This window comes from Pseudorasbora parva, chromosome 7, assembly GCF_024679245.1.
Source record: "Pseudorasbora parva isolate DD20220531a chromosome 7, ASM2467924v1, whole genome shotgun sequence".
In the NCBI taxonomy this organism is placed as follows: Eukaryota; Metazoa; Chordata; class Actinopteri; order Cypriniformes; family Gobionidae; genus Pseudorasbora; species Pseudorasbora parva.
Genome location: NC_090178.1, coordinates 33,052,356 through 33,070,735, shown reverse-complemented (window position 1 = coordinate 33,070,735; position 18,380 = coordinate 33,052,356). Strand labels below are relative to the sequence as shown.

Sequence of the window (18,380 nt, the reverse complement as noted above, 5' to 3'; positions counted from 1 at the left end):
CTCTCTCTCTCTCTCTCTCTCTCTCTCTCTCTCTCTCTCTCTCTCTCGCTCTCTCACTCTCTCTCTCTCTATCTATCTCTCTCTCTCTCTCTCTCTCTCTCTCTCTCTCTCTCGCTTGCTCGCTCTCTCTCTCTCCAAAGCAGTAAGCAGGTGAAGGGCAGTGTGAGAAAGAGGGAGGAGAATGACAGGAAGACACAACACAGCAGGTGAGGAAACAATGAGATAAGCAGAACAGAACACATACTGGCAGAAGACACACAAATTGAGTTTGAAAGCATTTGAGGACCATTTTTGGATTCTACTAATTTTGAGGTAGGCCTACTGACTATTTGCACATATATTGCAGCTCTTTTGTGTGTTTTTTTGTGTTATATATATTTATTTTATTTTATTGTATTTCTTTGTTTGTTATAAGATGGTGACTGATATATATAATATTATAGTATAACAGGTAAAAGTTAACAAGAAGCCAGTCACGTACTTATTTGCAGTTTGCATCAGATCCACAAATTACTTCCTTTTTTTTTTGTTGGCAAACTCAGCTGATGAATTATTTTATTGGACATAACACATGAACATTGATGTGAAACTTCACATCACACTTCTTTATTTGAATGTTTTCTTGGTTGCGTATGTTTTCTCCAGTGAGTGTGTATGACAGCCTATGTTGTGTACGTGGATCACTTGTTGTCTTAAATAATTGTATTATTTACAGATGCTTGCGACAGTGTTATCTGTAGCTTTGGTGATGCTGACAGGTCACCGGATATATGGCCTTCCTATGGTAAATTATTATGCTATATGAAACATTATGTTGACGCGTTGTGAAGAGATCTCTGTGTTCACAATGTGTGATCTGATGTACAGAACTGAACTCTAATGTGCACTTTAAAGATACTGTGTGACTGTATTGGACACATCAATTGCTAATTTTCTTTTTTTTTATGCTGTCGTTTAATTTGAGCAGGACGGTAAAGCGAGAAGTCCCAGAGCCCTCTCAGAGAATTGCTCTCTGTTGTGTCCAGCAGGTGAGAATGCATGTTGGGGCGTTAATATTTCTCAGAGCCTTTTATGTCGGTCATGTGGCATCATTTTCTCTGAATTCGATCCCTGTTTTTGTGGGGTGTGTGAGCAAAGTATTCTGTCACTAGTCACACTTCCCAGTATTACGATTGTGGTCTGAGCAAGAAGCTGCTCTAGAAATCAGTGGTTATTTATTAAGTTTTTCTTCATCGTTGTATCTTCTTCCTTTCCCTCGCTTTCTTTTTCTCTCGTGATGGGAAACGGTACGTTCTGACACAGAAGCTTCAACCACTTCCTTCATTAGAATGCCACTGCCTGTTTGAGCTTCTTTGTAACGTCCTGTTTTTGATGCTATTTCTCGTCTCTCCTCTTAAGAGACCTCAGTCAGCAACTATCTGTGTCTGTGCATGTAAGTGTGTGTGTGCACGTATGTGAGTGTGTCTGTGTGCAAGCACCCACATCCGCCTTAAAGAAATTCAGTGTGTGTCCTCTGAGCTGAAGTCTCTGCGCAGTCAAATACAAATTTAGTTATTACGCCTTTAAATATGTTAGGTTAGTAATTTTACTCTTTTCTATTCTGTGCATTCACATTTGTCAGACATGTGTACATGCTATTTGTAAGTTAGGTGTAATTACCTTTTTAATGAGCACCTAAAGGGACATGGTGATGGTAAAAAAGAAAAGAAAAAAAAGATATGGCAGAGGCTATTTGCAGTGCAAGTGAGAATGTGCCAAATAGCATTGCAGCATTTTCTTTCCGCTGAATGTAAATAGGTGTTAGATGCTATTTATACCTTGTGCAAATAGTGTTAAATACTTGCACCCCAGTTTATTGTAGTAAACTATATGCAATAATAATAACATATTTAGTGCAGGGAAGGGGCCGGAAATGTTGAAACAGGTGGGCCTTAGGCAAGTTTTCATCAACTTACAGGTTATAAAGTTTATTGTAGCTGTGTAGCTCAAACATTAAACATTTATTTTATAGTGTTTCTTGAGTAAAGAAAATGTTGCTCTTTATTTTCCCTAATATTGTAAACAAGCAGAGATCTCTCTCCAAGCGTACGGCACTTCATTCTCACCTCTATGGCTTGTGGAGTTGAGGTTTGACTGACAGGTTTTTAATACTTTTCATTGGTTAGATATTTCAAAACGCACAGAGAGATGTAAAGGGTGACCAATAGTAATGATTTATGAGGAAAAAAGTAAAATAAAAATGACAGCATTTGGAAATACGAGGTTTCTGCATGACTGCGACAATATAAATGAATGTCTAGAATCTTAACTATAACGATACACTATAAATGTTTGTACTTGCATGCCATTATGCAATATTACTCTGAGATGACAGTGCTTCTGGTTAAACACTGAGATGATCTCATAATCAATTGTTTCTGTTATTGTGCGTTATGGGAATTGCACGGTTTCAGGGCTTGGTTTCTTGCCGTAGCCTACATATCCAAATATATGTCCAAATGAATATTTTAAAGTATCGACTGATTGATATTTGCTTCACACTTTTTAAAGCGGTGGTTGCGTGCGATTTCACTTTTTTAACTTTAGTTAAAGTGTAATGTTGCTGCTAGGGCTGCACGATTTGGGGGAAATATATAATTGCGATTATTCTGGTTAAAATTGCGATTGCGATTTAAAATGCGATGTATATAAACACACAAACTGTGTTTATATAATATGTCTAATAATAATTATTATGATGATTATTATTACTGATAAAAAATATTTTTAAAAATATGACTATTACAATTACATTGTAATAATTACAAATTAAAAGTAGAGTATGTCAGAATAAATGTAACTATATAATAATACTAAAAAAAAAAAAAAAAAAAAAAACTGCTATTAATATGAAGACAGCCCATGACTAAAAACATTAGAAAGCTCTAATAAGCCTAAGGAGGTATTGTAAAAAAAGAAAAAAAATGTAAAATGTATGAAACATATGTCTTTAATATAAAAATGAACCTCTTGCTGTGGGGTAAAACACTCCTGTACATTGAAGAAAAACATGGATTGTCCTATACATTTATTATTTTTTAAGTTTATTAAGTTTTTTTAATTTATTAAAGGTCCCATTCTTTGCGATTCCATCTTTCAAACTTTAGTTAGTGTGTAATGTTGCTGTTAGAGCATAAATAATACCTGTAAAATTATAAAGCTCAAAGTTCAATGCCAAGCGAGATATTTTATTTAACAGAAGTTCCCTTTCAAAGCCTACAGCGAACGGCCGGTTTGGACTACAGCCCTGCACTTCCTGCTGTAATGACGCAACTAAAACCGTTTGTTGACGAACCCTCCGCCCACAAGAACACGCAAATTCGGGGGCGTTGTCCTTTTGCTCTCGCAGGTCGAGAATAGGAAGCGTTGTTTTTGTAGAGTGTGTTTGTCTACAGTTTATGGTTAACTCGGTTCCGGAAAATTATAATCACAATTTAAAACTATGTGCAGCACATTTTGCTGAGGACTGCTTCCTCAATCTCAATCAGTTTAATGCCGGATTCGCAGAAAGATTATTCTTAAAAGACGACGCAGTTCCCTCTTTGTTGTTTATGGTGCACAACCGGTAAGTGTATTTTATTATTTAAGTCGGTCCGTTTAACAGTTTATGTAACTCATGACACAAAGTGCAACGCTGTTTAGCTTTGTTAACTAACGTTCGATGGTAATTGAAACTAATCCGAAAAACTTAGAATATAAAAGTGTAGTAATTCATTCAGACACCATCGATTGTTGGTGTTTGTAATGATCAGTTTAAACTACTGAATAGACAGCTTACCATTCTGAAACATCCAGCAAAAGTCTTTCCTGAGCAGGTTGTAATCGATCCTCTTCGATATTCTCCGGGTCTGATTCCGACTCAAATTGATAAGGCAATATAGACATTTTTGCAATAACATTGAGCGTGCGTATCTACCCGTTATGATAAGAGGCGGGACCTTTCCGGGCAATGTGCTAAGCTGCTGTCCAATCACAGCGCGGGAAGCGCTGGCCTAATCAGAACTCGTTACATATTTTTGAAGGAGGGACTTCATAGACCAAGGAAATCATCAGGCCGTTTTTAGGACAGAGGAAACACTTATCTTACTTATACAGATAAGTAAATTGTGTGAAAAATACTGTTTTTTTTTACACGCGAAACATGAACTCATGTTATATTGCACACAGTAAACATAATCAAAGCTTCGTAAACACGCGAAGAATGGGACCTTTAAGTATTATTTTTCTTCTTATTTATTACCCAAAAGTTTAATTCATACTGAAGGCCAGAGGGCGCCCTCGAGCGGAAAAGCCACATTTACCTCAGAGAAGTAATATAATGATGTTTGTTTTTAAGGAAATCCCTTATGTTAAGCTAACGCTTTAGGATAAATAAACAGAAGATAGAAATGCTTTGATTAAACATGACGACAATAAACACCACTGCAGCAAAATATGGTGGATTTGAGTTCTTCAAACCATCTAGGATATTTTCATATTAATTAAGTATATTATAATGCAGTGCTGATTGACATAGACTTCATCACTGTATAGAATACTATAAAATAATGCATCGTCTGCCTCACTCTGATGAGAAGCCACATCAGCTCACAAACACTCGACAGATGATATGAAGTGAGTTAAACATGTTATTAAACGTTGTCTTCTGTTGAACAGGTTTATGAGCGCTTCACTAAAGATGTTACAAACGCTTCATTTGTAAAGATGTTTGACTCGTGTTGCTTTTTCAAATGAACGTTATTAGCGACTCAAACTTGCAGTCTTTCAGACGGACTCCTGATCACAGAGCCGATCTTCACTAACACACTGGGCATTTATTTATTTAATTAAAATCACAGCCTTTAAGCTTTCATAATCACACATTACCCAAGTATCTGCAAGGTTACAGTGCTGAAAGTTCAATGCAAATGGAGATGTTGTCTTTTAAAGTTATGGCAGTTTATTGCCTACAAAAACGGCCGGTTTGGACTACAACAAGCTTCTTCCCGGGTTGCTGACATCATAAACCCTTGCGAGTCACCTCAGATGTGACTTCTGCCCGTAATGGTAAGGGGCGTGGCGTTTCCGGCAACCTGTGCTTTGCTTAGCAATAATTTGATTGTTACTGGTGGATTTCCGCAGGAAATTCAAGCATGGTGCTGTTCATCTTTGCGTCATTATCTCACATCTGTATAGATAAAGAAGGAGTCCGGCTAGAAGTAGTATTGCATGTGAGGAGGCTGAAGGTGGTGGATCATTTATAGTCTTTTCTCACAGCAGCTGGAGTAATCAAATGTATCATATATCGAAAGATCCAAAAGACAATCAGTGACGACTGTAGATTCACCCGTAGTCAAAAGCAAAAGATTAGACAGAAATTAAAATCTACGGGTAAAACTAATACACACTAAATACACAGTCACTGTGTACACTGTCACAAATACAAATACACAGTCACGATGCTGATGCTGTTAACATTAACAATTTGAGAATGAAGTATAACAATAAAAATGTGCACAGTTTGATGTGAAATGAGCTAAGCGATCGTTAGATATAATCAACGTTGGTAGTGCAATTTATTGTAATGTTTTTGTTTTTTTCTCAGTTGGTCAGAACAAAAGTGTCAGACATGTTACTTACTTGTTCAGATTAAATTTTGTAGTGAACATTATTATTTTGGCCATTCTTCCAAGACGTAGAATCTGTGATTACGAAGTACAGTATCCACACATACTCTTCAAAACATTAGCTTCACCTGCAACGAGAAGCCGTGCCAATGCACAATCCACGTAAAGATAATAATTCTGCAAATAACTGCAATTGCAGATTTTAAACAGAGATGGTGACAAAGCTTTTTTAGTTAAAAGTTAAGACTTTTGACTAAAATAAATAAATAAAGTAAAATAATGTGTGATAAGATATTTGTTTAATTATTATCGCTTATTAAATTACGGTATATCATACATCTTTTTGGAAAATTACCAACTATTTATTGGGTGCACTATATTTATTAAATTCACAAATAGTTGATGCCTTATTAGGACATTGTCTCCCCTTCACTTACCTGTAATTGTGCATATTTAACACTTTGTTATTTAAAATAGACACCTGCGAACCGATGTGCGATGAATGAGTTTTGAAAATGGCAGAGCTTGGTTCACATCAAAAGTTAACACCACCCACTTTACTCTTCACACCCCCGATTCTGTTATCAGATGGGTTTCTTTTGTGATTATTTTTCTAGGTCAGACATTGGTGGGCAAGGTTGCCAACAAGGTGGGCACTTTCCACTCTGAAATGCCTTTTCAAATCCTTTGCATTTTTTCTTCTGCAAAACTAAAACTTTATTCTGTGACTCTTAAAAAAGTTTGTTATATATAGTATGAATATGTGTATGTGAATGAAATTCAGACGTACTGCATCCGCCATGTTGATACGGTCATGTGACCTACCAGAATCAGTGCTTCACTGTCAATAGACTCATTTCAGATTAGCAAAATCTGCGTAGAACCGATCACTAATGTTCCCTCTAATTTCTTTTCTCGCTGAGCAAAACTATAAAAAAAATAAAAAGCAGTTTATTCAGAAGTCAAATTAAGCACATTTTAATTTAATTTTAATTTGTATAGTGCTGTTAACTGTATAAATCTTCTTTACAAAAAAACAACTATTAAACATCTCCCCCAAAACAGTTACATTATAACCTCTAATAGCTAAGTGGGAACATGTGAACTCTTTTATAGGTATCTAAACATCTCTGACACCCAAACCACACACACCTCTATTTAAACTGACGTGTTACTGAGGTGTTTTGAGTTCGCACACTACGTATACACTTGTGGTGGGTGTTTAACTGTTAATGTCTGTTTTTGTTATCGTGCTGTGTATGTCCATCATCTGTTATGTCCACTACTTAATCAAGCCACTCTTCTTTAAAACATGATGATGTTGTATTTCACATCTTTGCGTTTCGTCTTTTGCATTCTGTCTATGAAACCTGTAAACCACATTACACTATAATGATACTAACTCCATAGCGGTTGAACAGAGCACTGCAATTATTTCTTATTTAAAGTATAATCAAATTGATTTCTCACCTCATTTTGGGCAGCCGCGTATATGGAAAAAAAGGTGTAAAAAAAAAAGGTGTAATTTTCAAGATGGCGTCCAAGATGAGCAGGAAGCCCTTAAAATATCCTAACTCCTTCATTATTTGCCAAGTAATAAGTACCTAGCCAAGTAATCTTGGTGTCTAACCCCATGTTTTCTGGGTCTATTAATCCATTGGACTTAATTGCAATGGATTCTAAATTGCACTGACATAACTACATACTTATGCAATACATTTTTTTGTGAGATTTTTATGATAATTGATTGCCCAGCACTAATTCAAAACATGTCTGTATAAAGTAAAATGAATTGATAAATATAGCTTTCGAATGGAATTAAATAACATGCAACTATAAGTAAGGGAATATTAGATTTCAGACACAGCAAATGTGTTAATGATTATAATAATAAATCAAAATAATATCATACGCAAATACAAATACACATATGATCATGAAAAAATAAAAATGTTCAATATAAAGTAGCATAACGGACCATTTTGTACAGATAGGGACACCAGATGCATACATAAACTTTAAAAAAATTGCTTTTCTAACAAGAAAGAATGTGGGGCGGGACTTGATTTTGTCCATCAGGAATTGATTGGGTGGTTGTGGTTTTGCGATTGATGTGATGTCAAGTGAGTGACAGGTTGCCCCGCCCTCACACCGACACATCATCATAGAAGAGAAGAGATGTCATTGCAAGAGTGATAGGAAGATTTTTTGATGAAAGATTGTGGGAACACGAATTTAAAAGAATGACGCACAAATAAATCATTTATAATAAATGCCACAATATTCCATGAAAAAACAAAATAATAAAATGAAAATAAAACATGCTAATATAATATTGACTTTTGTATAATTTTGTACACATACAGATATCATAATTTTTATAATGTGGGTTATTTTAATAACAAAATAATGACACATGAATATTTCAGTTACAGTTAACCAATCAGCCTCATGTAATTACTTCAAATCAAATGTTTTTTTTTAAATGAATAACATCTTTCTTGATAGTTTTAATGAATTTGACCTGATTCTTCTACTTTTTACATTTGTCTTTCCACTTCCTTTTGTTCGTCTCTGTCTTCCTGACCGTCTATCATCATCTCAGGATATTTCCAGTCAAACTGTGAGTGTCGTCCATGCCCCTCTGGTTTCTTCACGAGTGAGGAGAACACAGAATCCAGTTGCCACCGCTGCTTCCAGAACTGCAAAGCTAGTATGACACTAATTACATTTTCACATGACAGTATAAACAAGGTGAAATGAGAATAGAAACAGGAAGTATGGCAAAACGTGCTTCATTTTGAAAACACATTTGTCTCTTGTGTGTGTGTTAGATTTTTATATGGAGGTGAAGGAGGAGTGTACGAAGACATCAGATGTGGTCTGTCGCTGTCAGAAGGGATACAGATGTCCCAGAGTAGACGAATACACAGGCCAGTGTCAGGAATGTGTCCCCATCACCACCCAAGGCCCGTTCTACACCTCCACTGATGTCCCTTTATCCACCACGTCATCCACCATTTCCTCCACAGGATTACAGAGCTTGATAGGTAAACATGGCTGTTTTCTTTAGCAGAGTATCCCAAACTAATGGTTTGTGAGGGAACTGTAGAGGAAAAATGAATAATTAATTATGTTGAATGTAAAGGGAAAATAAATAAATGGGGCTGCACAATAATCGGCATAAAGCTTAGTTCGATAATTTTAATTAAATAATTGTATAGTCTGATGCATTGCATTTATCAGATTTTTTTATTATTATATTAACCAAATATTCATTTTCTATTTTATGGTACAAATGTAATTCACAACAGTAATATATTTATGTATTTATTTTTATAATTAGTTAAAACACTAATAGTACTGCTAATACTACTACTGCTAATAATAATAATTATTACTATACTTATATTATCGACATCAGAGAACCATTAAAGTGCCTCTATTATGTAAGGGATAATGTGCATCCAGCCGGTTGTTATCGCAGAATAACCCCGACAGAGTGATCAGGACCCCGACACTAAGCGGATTACATGGCTACTTGTCTAAATGCTGTAAATTAGACACAAACTATTGTCTTGCGTTTAAATATTTTATTAGCTCTTACGCAAAGCTTCTACGAAGAAAAATAGTTCCAAACTGCCTTAAGCCTTTATGCTGCAGATTTGTTTTTCCCATAGGCTATATGTTGAAAACGAATGCTGAAAGGGTTAGTTCACCCAAAAATTAAACTAACCCCATGATTTACTCACCCTCAAGTCATCATAGGTGTATATGACATTCTTCTTTCAGAGGAATACAATCGAAGTTGTATTTAAAAAGTCCTGGCTAACATTATCCAAGCAGTAGTTGTTTTTGAAGTCAATAAAAAAATGCATCTGTCTGTCAAATAACGTGCACCACACGGCACACGGTTAATGTGTAAGAAAAATATCCATATGTAAAACCTTGAAGTCTTCCATTGTAACCCATGGCGGTTAAGTGTTTAACAGCCATAAGCTGGCGCCAGAGAGTCAACGACAGCGTTAAGCATATAAGTTAGCGTGGATGCCAGCAGAACTCAGCCCCGCCCACAACATTTGAGCTCGGGCAGTACTTGGATGAGCGGTGTGATACTCAACTTTTGCGGTTGTTATCTGGGAATAACCGCTGAAATGCACGATTAAACCAATCAGAATCAAGTATTTCACAAAGCCGTGTAAAAAGCTATTAAAGTTTTCTCATTTTGTTTTGGAGGTCTCAAACCACAGGTTTACACACATCGAAGGTCTCATAATATAGATTGCACATCATCACAGTGTTCAATGATTCTCAAACGTTTCGAATCAGTCTTTTTAAATCCCTCCTTTCCACGGCCCTACTCTGCTCTGATTGGCCAGATAGCCCAGTCTATCTCCCCTTACATTTGGTCTACTGCGTACAGCGCAAACTCCCATTACCATAACTGAACTCCAGCTCCGTCCGGAGGCTTCCTACAGCTCAGTGACTGTACGCACTGTAAAGACAGTAAAGATGTCGATTTTACATCAATCCCAGCGCAAGTCTGAATCGATTACGAAACATTGGAAGGAGTTATTTAACCCGAACCTTGATCAGGACATTTCTCAGTGATGCTAACTTACTCAGTTTGAGGTGCATTGAGATGTTTCAACTGTAATTCCTCACCATCAGGAGTAACAAGTGTGCATCTATAAACAAACCTATGTGTGTGTCTAATGTATTGCGGTGCACATGTGTTGAGACGCCGTTTGTTGAGGTTGAGAGCATTTTGTATTCTGACATTGGTTTATCTGGTGAGCCCAGCTGATGTAAACATTAATGTTTGCACACACACACACAAAAAAAATCTTACTCCATCCTTTATCTTTACCCAAAGTAGTAATAATGACAGACAATCTGCATTAATAGACACAGCATTAAGTACTAGTGCAGCCCACAGCTTACTTACAGTAGTATTTCAGTAAGACAGTAATAATGTGAGTTAGCCGGTTAGCCCGAAACCTACACAATATTAAACACATTGTAGAGCACAGCGTCTTCTCGACATGATGCTATCCACTATACACTTTAGTGTTCAAGGTTTCCCTGGTCTCTGCACAGTGTGCGCACGCAATAAGTGGACGGGCAAAAGACTAATGTTTTGTTGTGACGTCATAATGAAATAGCTTGCTACTTGTTTGAAAAACGATTAATTGAATTGACTCAAAGTCGACTCTTACTTTTGACTTGGGTCTCCAGCTAACAATTTTTAAATCCCGTCTGGCTAACGTGCTTCCCATAATGTTTACTCATTAGGTCAGTAGGCAGAGAGTAGACGGTCTTTGTGACTGTTCGAACACATTCGCCCACATGAGTGTTTACACTACGAAAGCAGTCTGGTCAAATGTGTTTTCGACTACCTCTAGAAGGGTTGGAAAGTGGTCAAGCTCAATGTGTTTTAAACCCTGTTTACACATGTATTTAGCGTCGTTCACTTGTGATCCGATCAACCAAAATACATCTTAAAAGGTGTAAACAGGGACAGCGCTATAATCTGATATTAGCCTATCAAAACACACTTTTCCAGTTTGGTTTTAGCCAAAACATATATGTTTAAAGTGATAGTTCACCCAAAAATGAAAATTTGATGTTTATCTGCTTACCCCCAGGGCAGCCAAGATGTAGGTGTGTTTGTTTCTTCAGTAGAAGACAAATGAAGATTTTTAACTCCAAACATTGATCGTGTAATGCATTTCAATGGGTTTTTTTTCCTATGAGAGCCACTATGAGAGTAAAAAACACACAGACATACAAATCTATATTAAACCCTGTGGCTCATGGTGATACACTGATGTCTTAAGACACGAAACGATCGGTTTCTGCAAGAAAATGAACAGTATTTATTGTACCTCATATTAGAAGAATCTCATCTAGTATTCCCCAGCGCCATTACTTCCACCGAAGAAGGTCAAAATACAGGCGCGATCAGAGATATATATAGATTCCTCATCAGTGCCTGCGCGGATCGGTCGAATGAGGCATCTAAGTAAATATACCTATGATCGCACTGGTATTTTGACCTTCTTTGACGGAAGGAATGGCACTCTGGAATACTAGATGAGATTCGTCTAATATGAGGTACATAATAAATACTGTTCAGTTTCTCGCAGCAACCGATCGTTTCGTGTCTTAAGACATCAATGTGTCGCCACGAGCCACAGGGTTTAATATGGATTCGCATAGACATACACCCCATTGACATGCATTATATGTAGTTGTAGTTAAAATTCTTCATTTTTGTTCTACTGAAGAAACAAACACACCTACTACATCTTGCATTCCCTGGGGGTAAGCAGATAAACATCACATTTTTATTTTTGGGTGAACTATCCCTTTAATACGTGATTAGGGGTCCGCCACTAGTGGGAGCTTTTTTTACAGTTTATAATCATGTTGTACTAATTTTTTGCAGTCTATTGTTTTACTGTATATATATATATATATATATATATATATATATATATATATATATATATATATATATATATATATATATATATATATATATATTTTTTTTTTTTTTTTTTTTTTTTTTTTTTTTTTTTGAAAATGCAAAAGGTTTAATGTCTCCGACAACCTCTATAGTTTCACTTGTTAGCAACCACCCTTTTCAAAGTTTAAAAGAATCACAAGTCAGAATGTGTCAGAATAAAACATGACAAAATATCTTATTGTTTAAAACTCATTGGATATTTAATTGTGGACATCCATATTTTTGTTTTAGAGTACTTTTGCTATCATCTAAACACCGTTAAGAGCGCTGTTTCTTGAAAAGTGCTTTCCCATCAATTCACCTATTCATCTCAACATAAATAGTTATGCTAATTTCCATCCTTGTGCTTATTTCACAGGTGACAATAATGTGTTATGGATTGTAATTGTGATAATTTTTATCCTGGTATCTGCCCTCATCCCCACACTCTTCCTCTGGTTCTGCAGAAAGAAAGAGAAGGAATGTTTTAAGCATTGTGAGTAACAAACACACCCACATATAGACACAAACATATTTCTTCTCAGGTTTTTTGAGGGTTAATCTTACCTCTCATTGTTTCTTCTCTTCATTAGTTGTCAGGCAGTGCTCTTTTGGTAATATAGAGGTAAGTAACGGGTCATTGCACATTTGCGTAGTGTTTTAACATACAGTCATGAATTATCTGACTTACACTCTTTCATTTTCTTAAGGTGGGCAGTGAGAACACACCTCCCAGGCAAACAGATGAGCAGCCCCACCAACAGGAGACGCTGTCACATGCCAGCACACCCACCAATCACAGCACAGACTGCTCTTTTCAACAGCCATTCAACTCAGAGAAGACAGTGCCTTCACCTGGCACTTTAGGTACTATGAAGTGATGTTTTTCTGTGAATTACACAGCTTTATTGCATGACGTAAGGTGTGTGAAAAAAAACTGTATCATACCATAATAAAATAATATGAAATTCTTGAAAAGAAACTTTATCAAGTAGTTTGGTATATCTTTTATTATTATTTTTTTTAACAAAACTGCTTCACTGCTTATTAATATTTGAAATATATGTATATATTCTTTAATTATTTAAATCTGATCACTTATTACAATGAAGTGACTATACAGGTTATTTATAAATAATTTTACTACATTAAAATTTTTTTTTTTTACATCTCCTCAAGAGTTTTGTACTGTAAAAAAAACAAGCTTTAATATTGTTTGATCATCATTCATTCCTCTTAATCTTTTGTTTTATATTATGTTTTTTGAACAGTTGGTTCAGATAATAATAACCATTATAATATAATTTATTATATTATATGAATTATAGAATATTATATTAGTGTGTGTAAACCCTACATTTTTTTACACAAGTTTAGAGGATAGAATATAGTTTGTACAATATAAAAATCATGTCTATGGAATGCCCCCATAAGACATGAAAACACAGTGCGTGTGTGTGTGTGTGTGTATACACTCCCATGTGTTCAATGTATGATATAATTTTGATTAGTTGGTTCCACCACTGTTTTACAGTCATTAAATATATATATATATATATATATATATATATATATATATATATATAATTTTTTTTTATTTTTAATTTTTTTTAAAGAAAATATGGATAAAAGCTTTGCAGTCCAATCCAAAAGATATTTCCTTTTCTTTGACACTTATTTGTCACTGACCCACAAAAAAACAAAACAAGCAAACAAATAGTTTTAAAATGCACATATTCTCTCTTTCTCGCAGGCCCTCTCCACATCTACGGTCCCCAGACAGTTTTCGTTAGTTTGCTCAATCAGTTTGGATGGGATGGAGGAGAGAAAAAAGCAAACAAACTCCAAGAAGAAGCACTAAACACCAGCAACGTGCCCTACCCTCAGTCTCCTACCGTCCATCTGTCTGAGGAGGAGCGGAGCAGAGAGAACGACTTTATCTTCTTCCCATCTCAGGAGCAAGGGAAAGAGTGCCACATATCTAAAGAAGAGGTGCTGTGAGGGACCATGGGAAATACTTCTTCTGTACAGTTCAACTGCTGTGTGGTTTGTTTTAACTGAAGCTTCATGAGTACCCAGTATTACAACTCTAACCCTGGCAGGGGGTTTCATCGAGAGAAGCTGCGTTTGGGGAAGGCCTGACTGACAGTATGGATGACGAAAGGGTTGCGTACGAGCTCGACTTTTCGTGCCATCTCCCATACAGTACGTTTATGCGTAACGGAGAGCGGTGGGATCCTAACGTCGCTTTTGTGAAGAGTCGATACCACAGGCTTTCAGTTCACTGCAGGTCTTATGACGGCTGAATGACTCTCAGGAACCAAGCCGAGTCTCAGTGCCTCTTTTCAAAGTGTTTTGAATCCCGTCTATCTAAAGGGAATGAATCTCTATTTATTAACTTATGGGGCATTCTGAATCTTGATGAATACCATTATTAAATAGTTAACATTTGTATTTATTTATAACCGTTATTAATTCTGTTTCAATTTTTGCCCGCACGTGGTTTATCATTGTTCAATCGTGTTAAGTCCCTGGCTGATGTTGTCAGTGTTCTTCCTCTTTTCTTTGGTTTTTATGTGGCAGACAAGATGGATGCGCCGTCAAAAAACCCCCTGACATTTTGATGGTGGTCTGGAAATGTCAACATTATTTCTTCGCCCAGAACTCAATAAGCACAGCACAGGAACATTGCGTCATCTTGTGATATGTTGTATAGTGTGTAATGCACATTTTTATGCCTGATATTGATTGTAACGTGCAATAGAAATCAATAAAAGTTTATTTTTTATGTTTCCCTGAGTACTCAATTCATTTCACTGCAAGATGGACTTACAAATATAAATCCCTTTTCTATTTTATGCTATTGGATAGATAACATGACATGCTATATATCTCACACATGCAGCCCACATTATTTGACATTATTTTTAAAACGATTAAAAGTAAAAAGAAGTGTTGAGCAGTTCTAACCTAACGTGTACCCTTTCTCTTATACATTTATATACATTATAACCTAAAGTCCATGGGCATGCTGTGCTCAATTATACACATATTCTACATGATTATACATACAAATAAAAACGTGTGCAGAGAAGAAAAAAAAGAGTAGCTCTATGTTGAATGTTGAGTGTAAAATCAAATCTCTCTCTGTGTCGGCATTTCTCAGGATGGACAGTCATTGTCACAGAAGCATCAGATGAACCACCTGAGTGCCGATTCGTCTCACTCTTCTCTTGAGTAAATGGCAGCAGGAGGCTTTTACTCGAGTAAATATTCAACCCGTAAACGCATCAGCGGCCTTCTTCCTCCAGCTTTCTCAGACATCCTCCAGTTTCTCAGTCTTTCCACACACCTCCTGCACCGGCATTGGTACTTCCTCTTCCTGTGTGCACTGGCTGGATCCAGAGTAGCTCTTTTTGGAGGACCAGAAACCTGAAGAGGCAGCACGACACACATTACTCAAGACTCGTTCCTGCTGTGCAGTACAATTTCATGCTATCGTTTATTATACTGAGTGAAATATTAAACTCAAAATGTGTAAATATGGAAACCACAAAAATTTGTTTTCATTTTATCACATATTACTATGAAGTGAGTAAAATAATTTCACTGCATTTGGAAATTTGCTATCTCTGTACATCAAAGCATGTTCTTTCTCTACTCACGTTTCCAAAAAACAATATTTATATATTATTGTTCTGATCAGTTAAAACTTATTACTTTCCTCTCGTTTTAATCTTTATATTAATTATATTATATTATAATTGTTATTTTATAATGTTATGTTACGCTATGTTATATTTCTAATAAGTATTGTAATAATTAATATTATATTAAATTAATGATATTATATGAATGATATTATATGATATTAATTATATGATATAAAAAGAAATGATTTTAATTATATTATATTTTTTATACAATGCTGTTATATTATTATGCTTGTTATGTTATGCTTTATTTCTAATAAGTATATTATTAATAACATCCTGAACAGTTGGTCATTCAATCACATAGGATATGATTGATATGATATGAGTAATATAATATAATATAAAATTCATATAATATAATATAATATAATATATGAATTATATGATTATTATTTGATATTAATTATATGAAATTAATTATATGATATAATATTAATTGTATTATCTTATATGTATTATGTTATATTATTATGCTTATATTCATGATATTATATGAATGATATTATATGATATGAAATTAATTATATGATTTGAAATTAATTATATGATATTAATGATGTATGAAATTAATTATATTATATTTATTATGTTTATAATGTTATATTATTATGCTTGTTATTTTAGGCATTATTTCTAATTTAAAAAATATAAACAACACTGAACAGTTGCTCAGTCAATTATATGATATGATATGATATGATATGATGATAAGTGATATGTGATATGATATATGATATATGATATGATATATGATATAATATATGATATGATATGATATTTCCTGTTATGTTTCACCACTAAGGCATTAAGTGAAAAATATAAAAAAAATATTATACATTCGCATAAGTGTTTCCGTGTGTCACGACAGCCACAAATAAAGCCACAATAATAAGCTTGTGGTGCAAACTTATCAATCCATCTCGATGGATAATACAGAGGAAACTCTGACCAATAAAAGGACAGATTTTATCACATGTGACTTGCACAAACAAACACATTTTGGTACGGTTTGAAAGTGCCTTGTGAAGATGAACCGAACCAAGAAGAGAAGGCTACACTGTAACAAAAGAAGTCCCTGTTTCAGAAACAAGCAAACGATTTACAGGTCTGAAAGACTTTGCAGTGCATGAACAGTTTGGGAATCTAGTATGTAGAGGTAACTTTACTGGGAATACTAGATTCCCAAACTGTTCATGCATTGGAAAGTCAGTGTATTAAGCAGTCCTGCGGTTTTGCTTGTGAATTAGAGCATTGTTTACAGTGGCACTGACCGGTTGATGTTGACATGATCCATCCACATGGTCGTGCATGTCTGCTGATGAGAAGGAAACAGGTGAACAGAACGCACACACACACACATGCAAAACACAGACTCACCGAGATCCACACATTATCTGGAAGAGGTTGATAGAAAGGGAGCAAATGAATGGAGAAAGGAGAGAGAAAGAGTAAACAGGTCAGTAGAGAACTGTGTGTGTGACAGTCTGCCAGCTGGAAATACCACAACAGTCTATATAAATAATATATAGTAATAAATTATGTAAATGGATATATAATGAATATAAAAGAATGACAACAGCGTGCCAGTATTGAAACACTCACTCTGGGTGTGTGGTGGTGTTTTAGTTGAAGCGGGACGAGCAGGAGGAGGGGGAGTAGTAGTTGTCTGGACTTGGACACACACCTTGCAATTGCTGTCACTGCACCTGTAGCCCTCCTCACATGTGCACACAGCATTACTTTTCGGCGTACAATTCTTCTCATACTTCATATCTGCAAAATCAAAACAGTGAAAGGGGTTATGCAGACCTGTATGTGTCCATTTGTGTTTCGTCCTTATTTCACACCTTTTAAAATCACTAATTAATTTATGTGCAATGGATTTAATGTTAATATTTTTTATAATATAGATTATAATACCTACAAATATAATAATGAATATTATTTTTGATAAAGGTATAGTTCAGCCAAAAAATTAAAATTCTGTCATCATCGACTCACCATCAAGATGTTCTAAACTTGTATGAGTTTCTCTCTTTTTTTGAACACAAAAGAAGATATTTTAAAGAATGTTGGTAATCGGACAGTTAAAGGGGCCCTATTGACTTCTATAGTATGTTTTTTCCTAATATTTCCCATATAATATTTTTTCCTAATATTAGGCCCCGTCCACACAGAGATGCGTTTAGCTGTATACGTATAAATTTTGTACCGTATCAGCGTTTCGTCCACACGGATCCGGCGTTTTAGAAGCATGCATCCGATATTTTTTGAAACCGGGTCCCAAAGCGGATAAATCTGAAAACGGTCATCTTCCGTTTCATGTGTACAGCGAATCCGTATATTTTCTGAAACGGTGATGTCATCCCACTACGTCCAACACGGTGAAAGAGTTAAGGGATACAACTACGGGCACTGGGCATGCGCACATCAATATCGCGTCATTTAATTACCGTATCTGCATTGTTGTAAGGGTATGTTTTGGGTTGGGGCATTAATAAAACACAT

General features: G+C 35.5%; 2 protein-coding genes across 2 annotated transcripts in view; one reads left to right on the top strand and one right to left on the bottom strand.

Moving 5' to 3' along the window:
* The first annotated feature begins 157 nt into the window (after positions 1–157).
* si:dkey-260g12.1 (uncharacterized) lies at positions 158–14,948 on the top strand. Its single transcript, XM_067449103.1, has 9 exons — positions 158–312; positions 716–784; positions 968–1,028; positions 8,251–8,358; positions 8,480–8,695; positions 12,536–12,652; positions 12,750–12,781; positions 12,867–13,023; positions 13,910–14,948. Exons 2-9 carry the CDS (start codon positions 716–718, stop codon positions 14,155–14,157), a joined length of 1,008 nt encoding a protein of 335 aa, XP_067305204.1. The 5' UTR covers positions 158–312; the 3' UTR covers positions 14,158–14,948.
* The window catches only part of cd27 (CD27 molecule), a 45,410-nt gene continuing 41,947 nt past the window's right edge, over positions 14,918–18,380 (bottom strand). Inside the window, exons 6-8 of the mRNA XM_067449105.1 lie at positions 17,475–17,645; positions 17,144–17,266; positions 14,918–15,588 (exon numbers count right to left, since the gene is read on the bottom strand). Coding sequence (XP_067305206.1) covers positions 15,473–15,588; positions 17,144–17,266; positions 17,475–17,645 — 410 coding nt within the window. The 3' untranslated portion in view covers positions 14,918–15,472. The remainder of the gene's footprint in view (positions 15,589–17,143; positions 17,267–17,474; positions 17,646–18,380) is intronic.

What these genes read in the sequence shown, in the direction of transcription:
- si:dkey-260g12.1 (XM_067449103.1), top strand. Translation starts at nt 716, where the DNA reads ATGCTTGCGACAGTGTTATCTGTAGCTTTGGTGATGCTGACAGGTCAC. An exon ending in CTTCCAGAACTGCAAAGCTA is followed by an intron (nt 8,359 to 8,479) that starts GTATGACACTAA and finishes TGTGTGTGTTAG; the next exon opens with ATTTTTATATGGAGGTGAAG. An exon ending in GCCTTCACCTGGCACTTTAG is followed by an intron (nt 13,024 to 13,909) that starts GTACTATGAAGT and finishes TCTTTCTCGCAG; the next exon opens with GCCCTCTCCACATCTACGGT.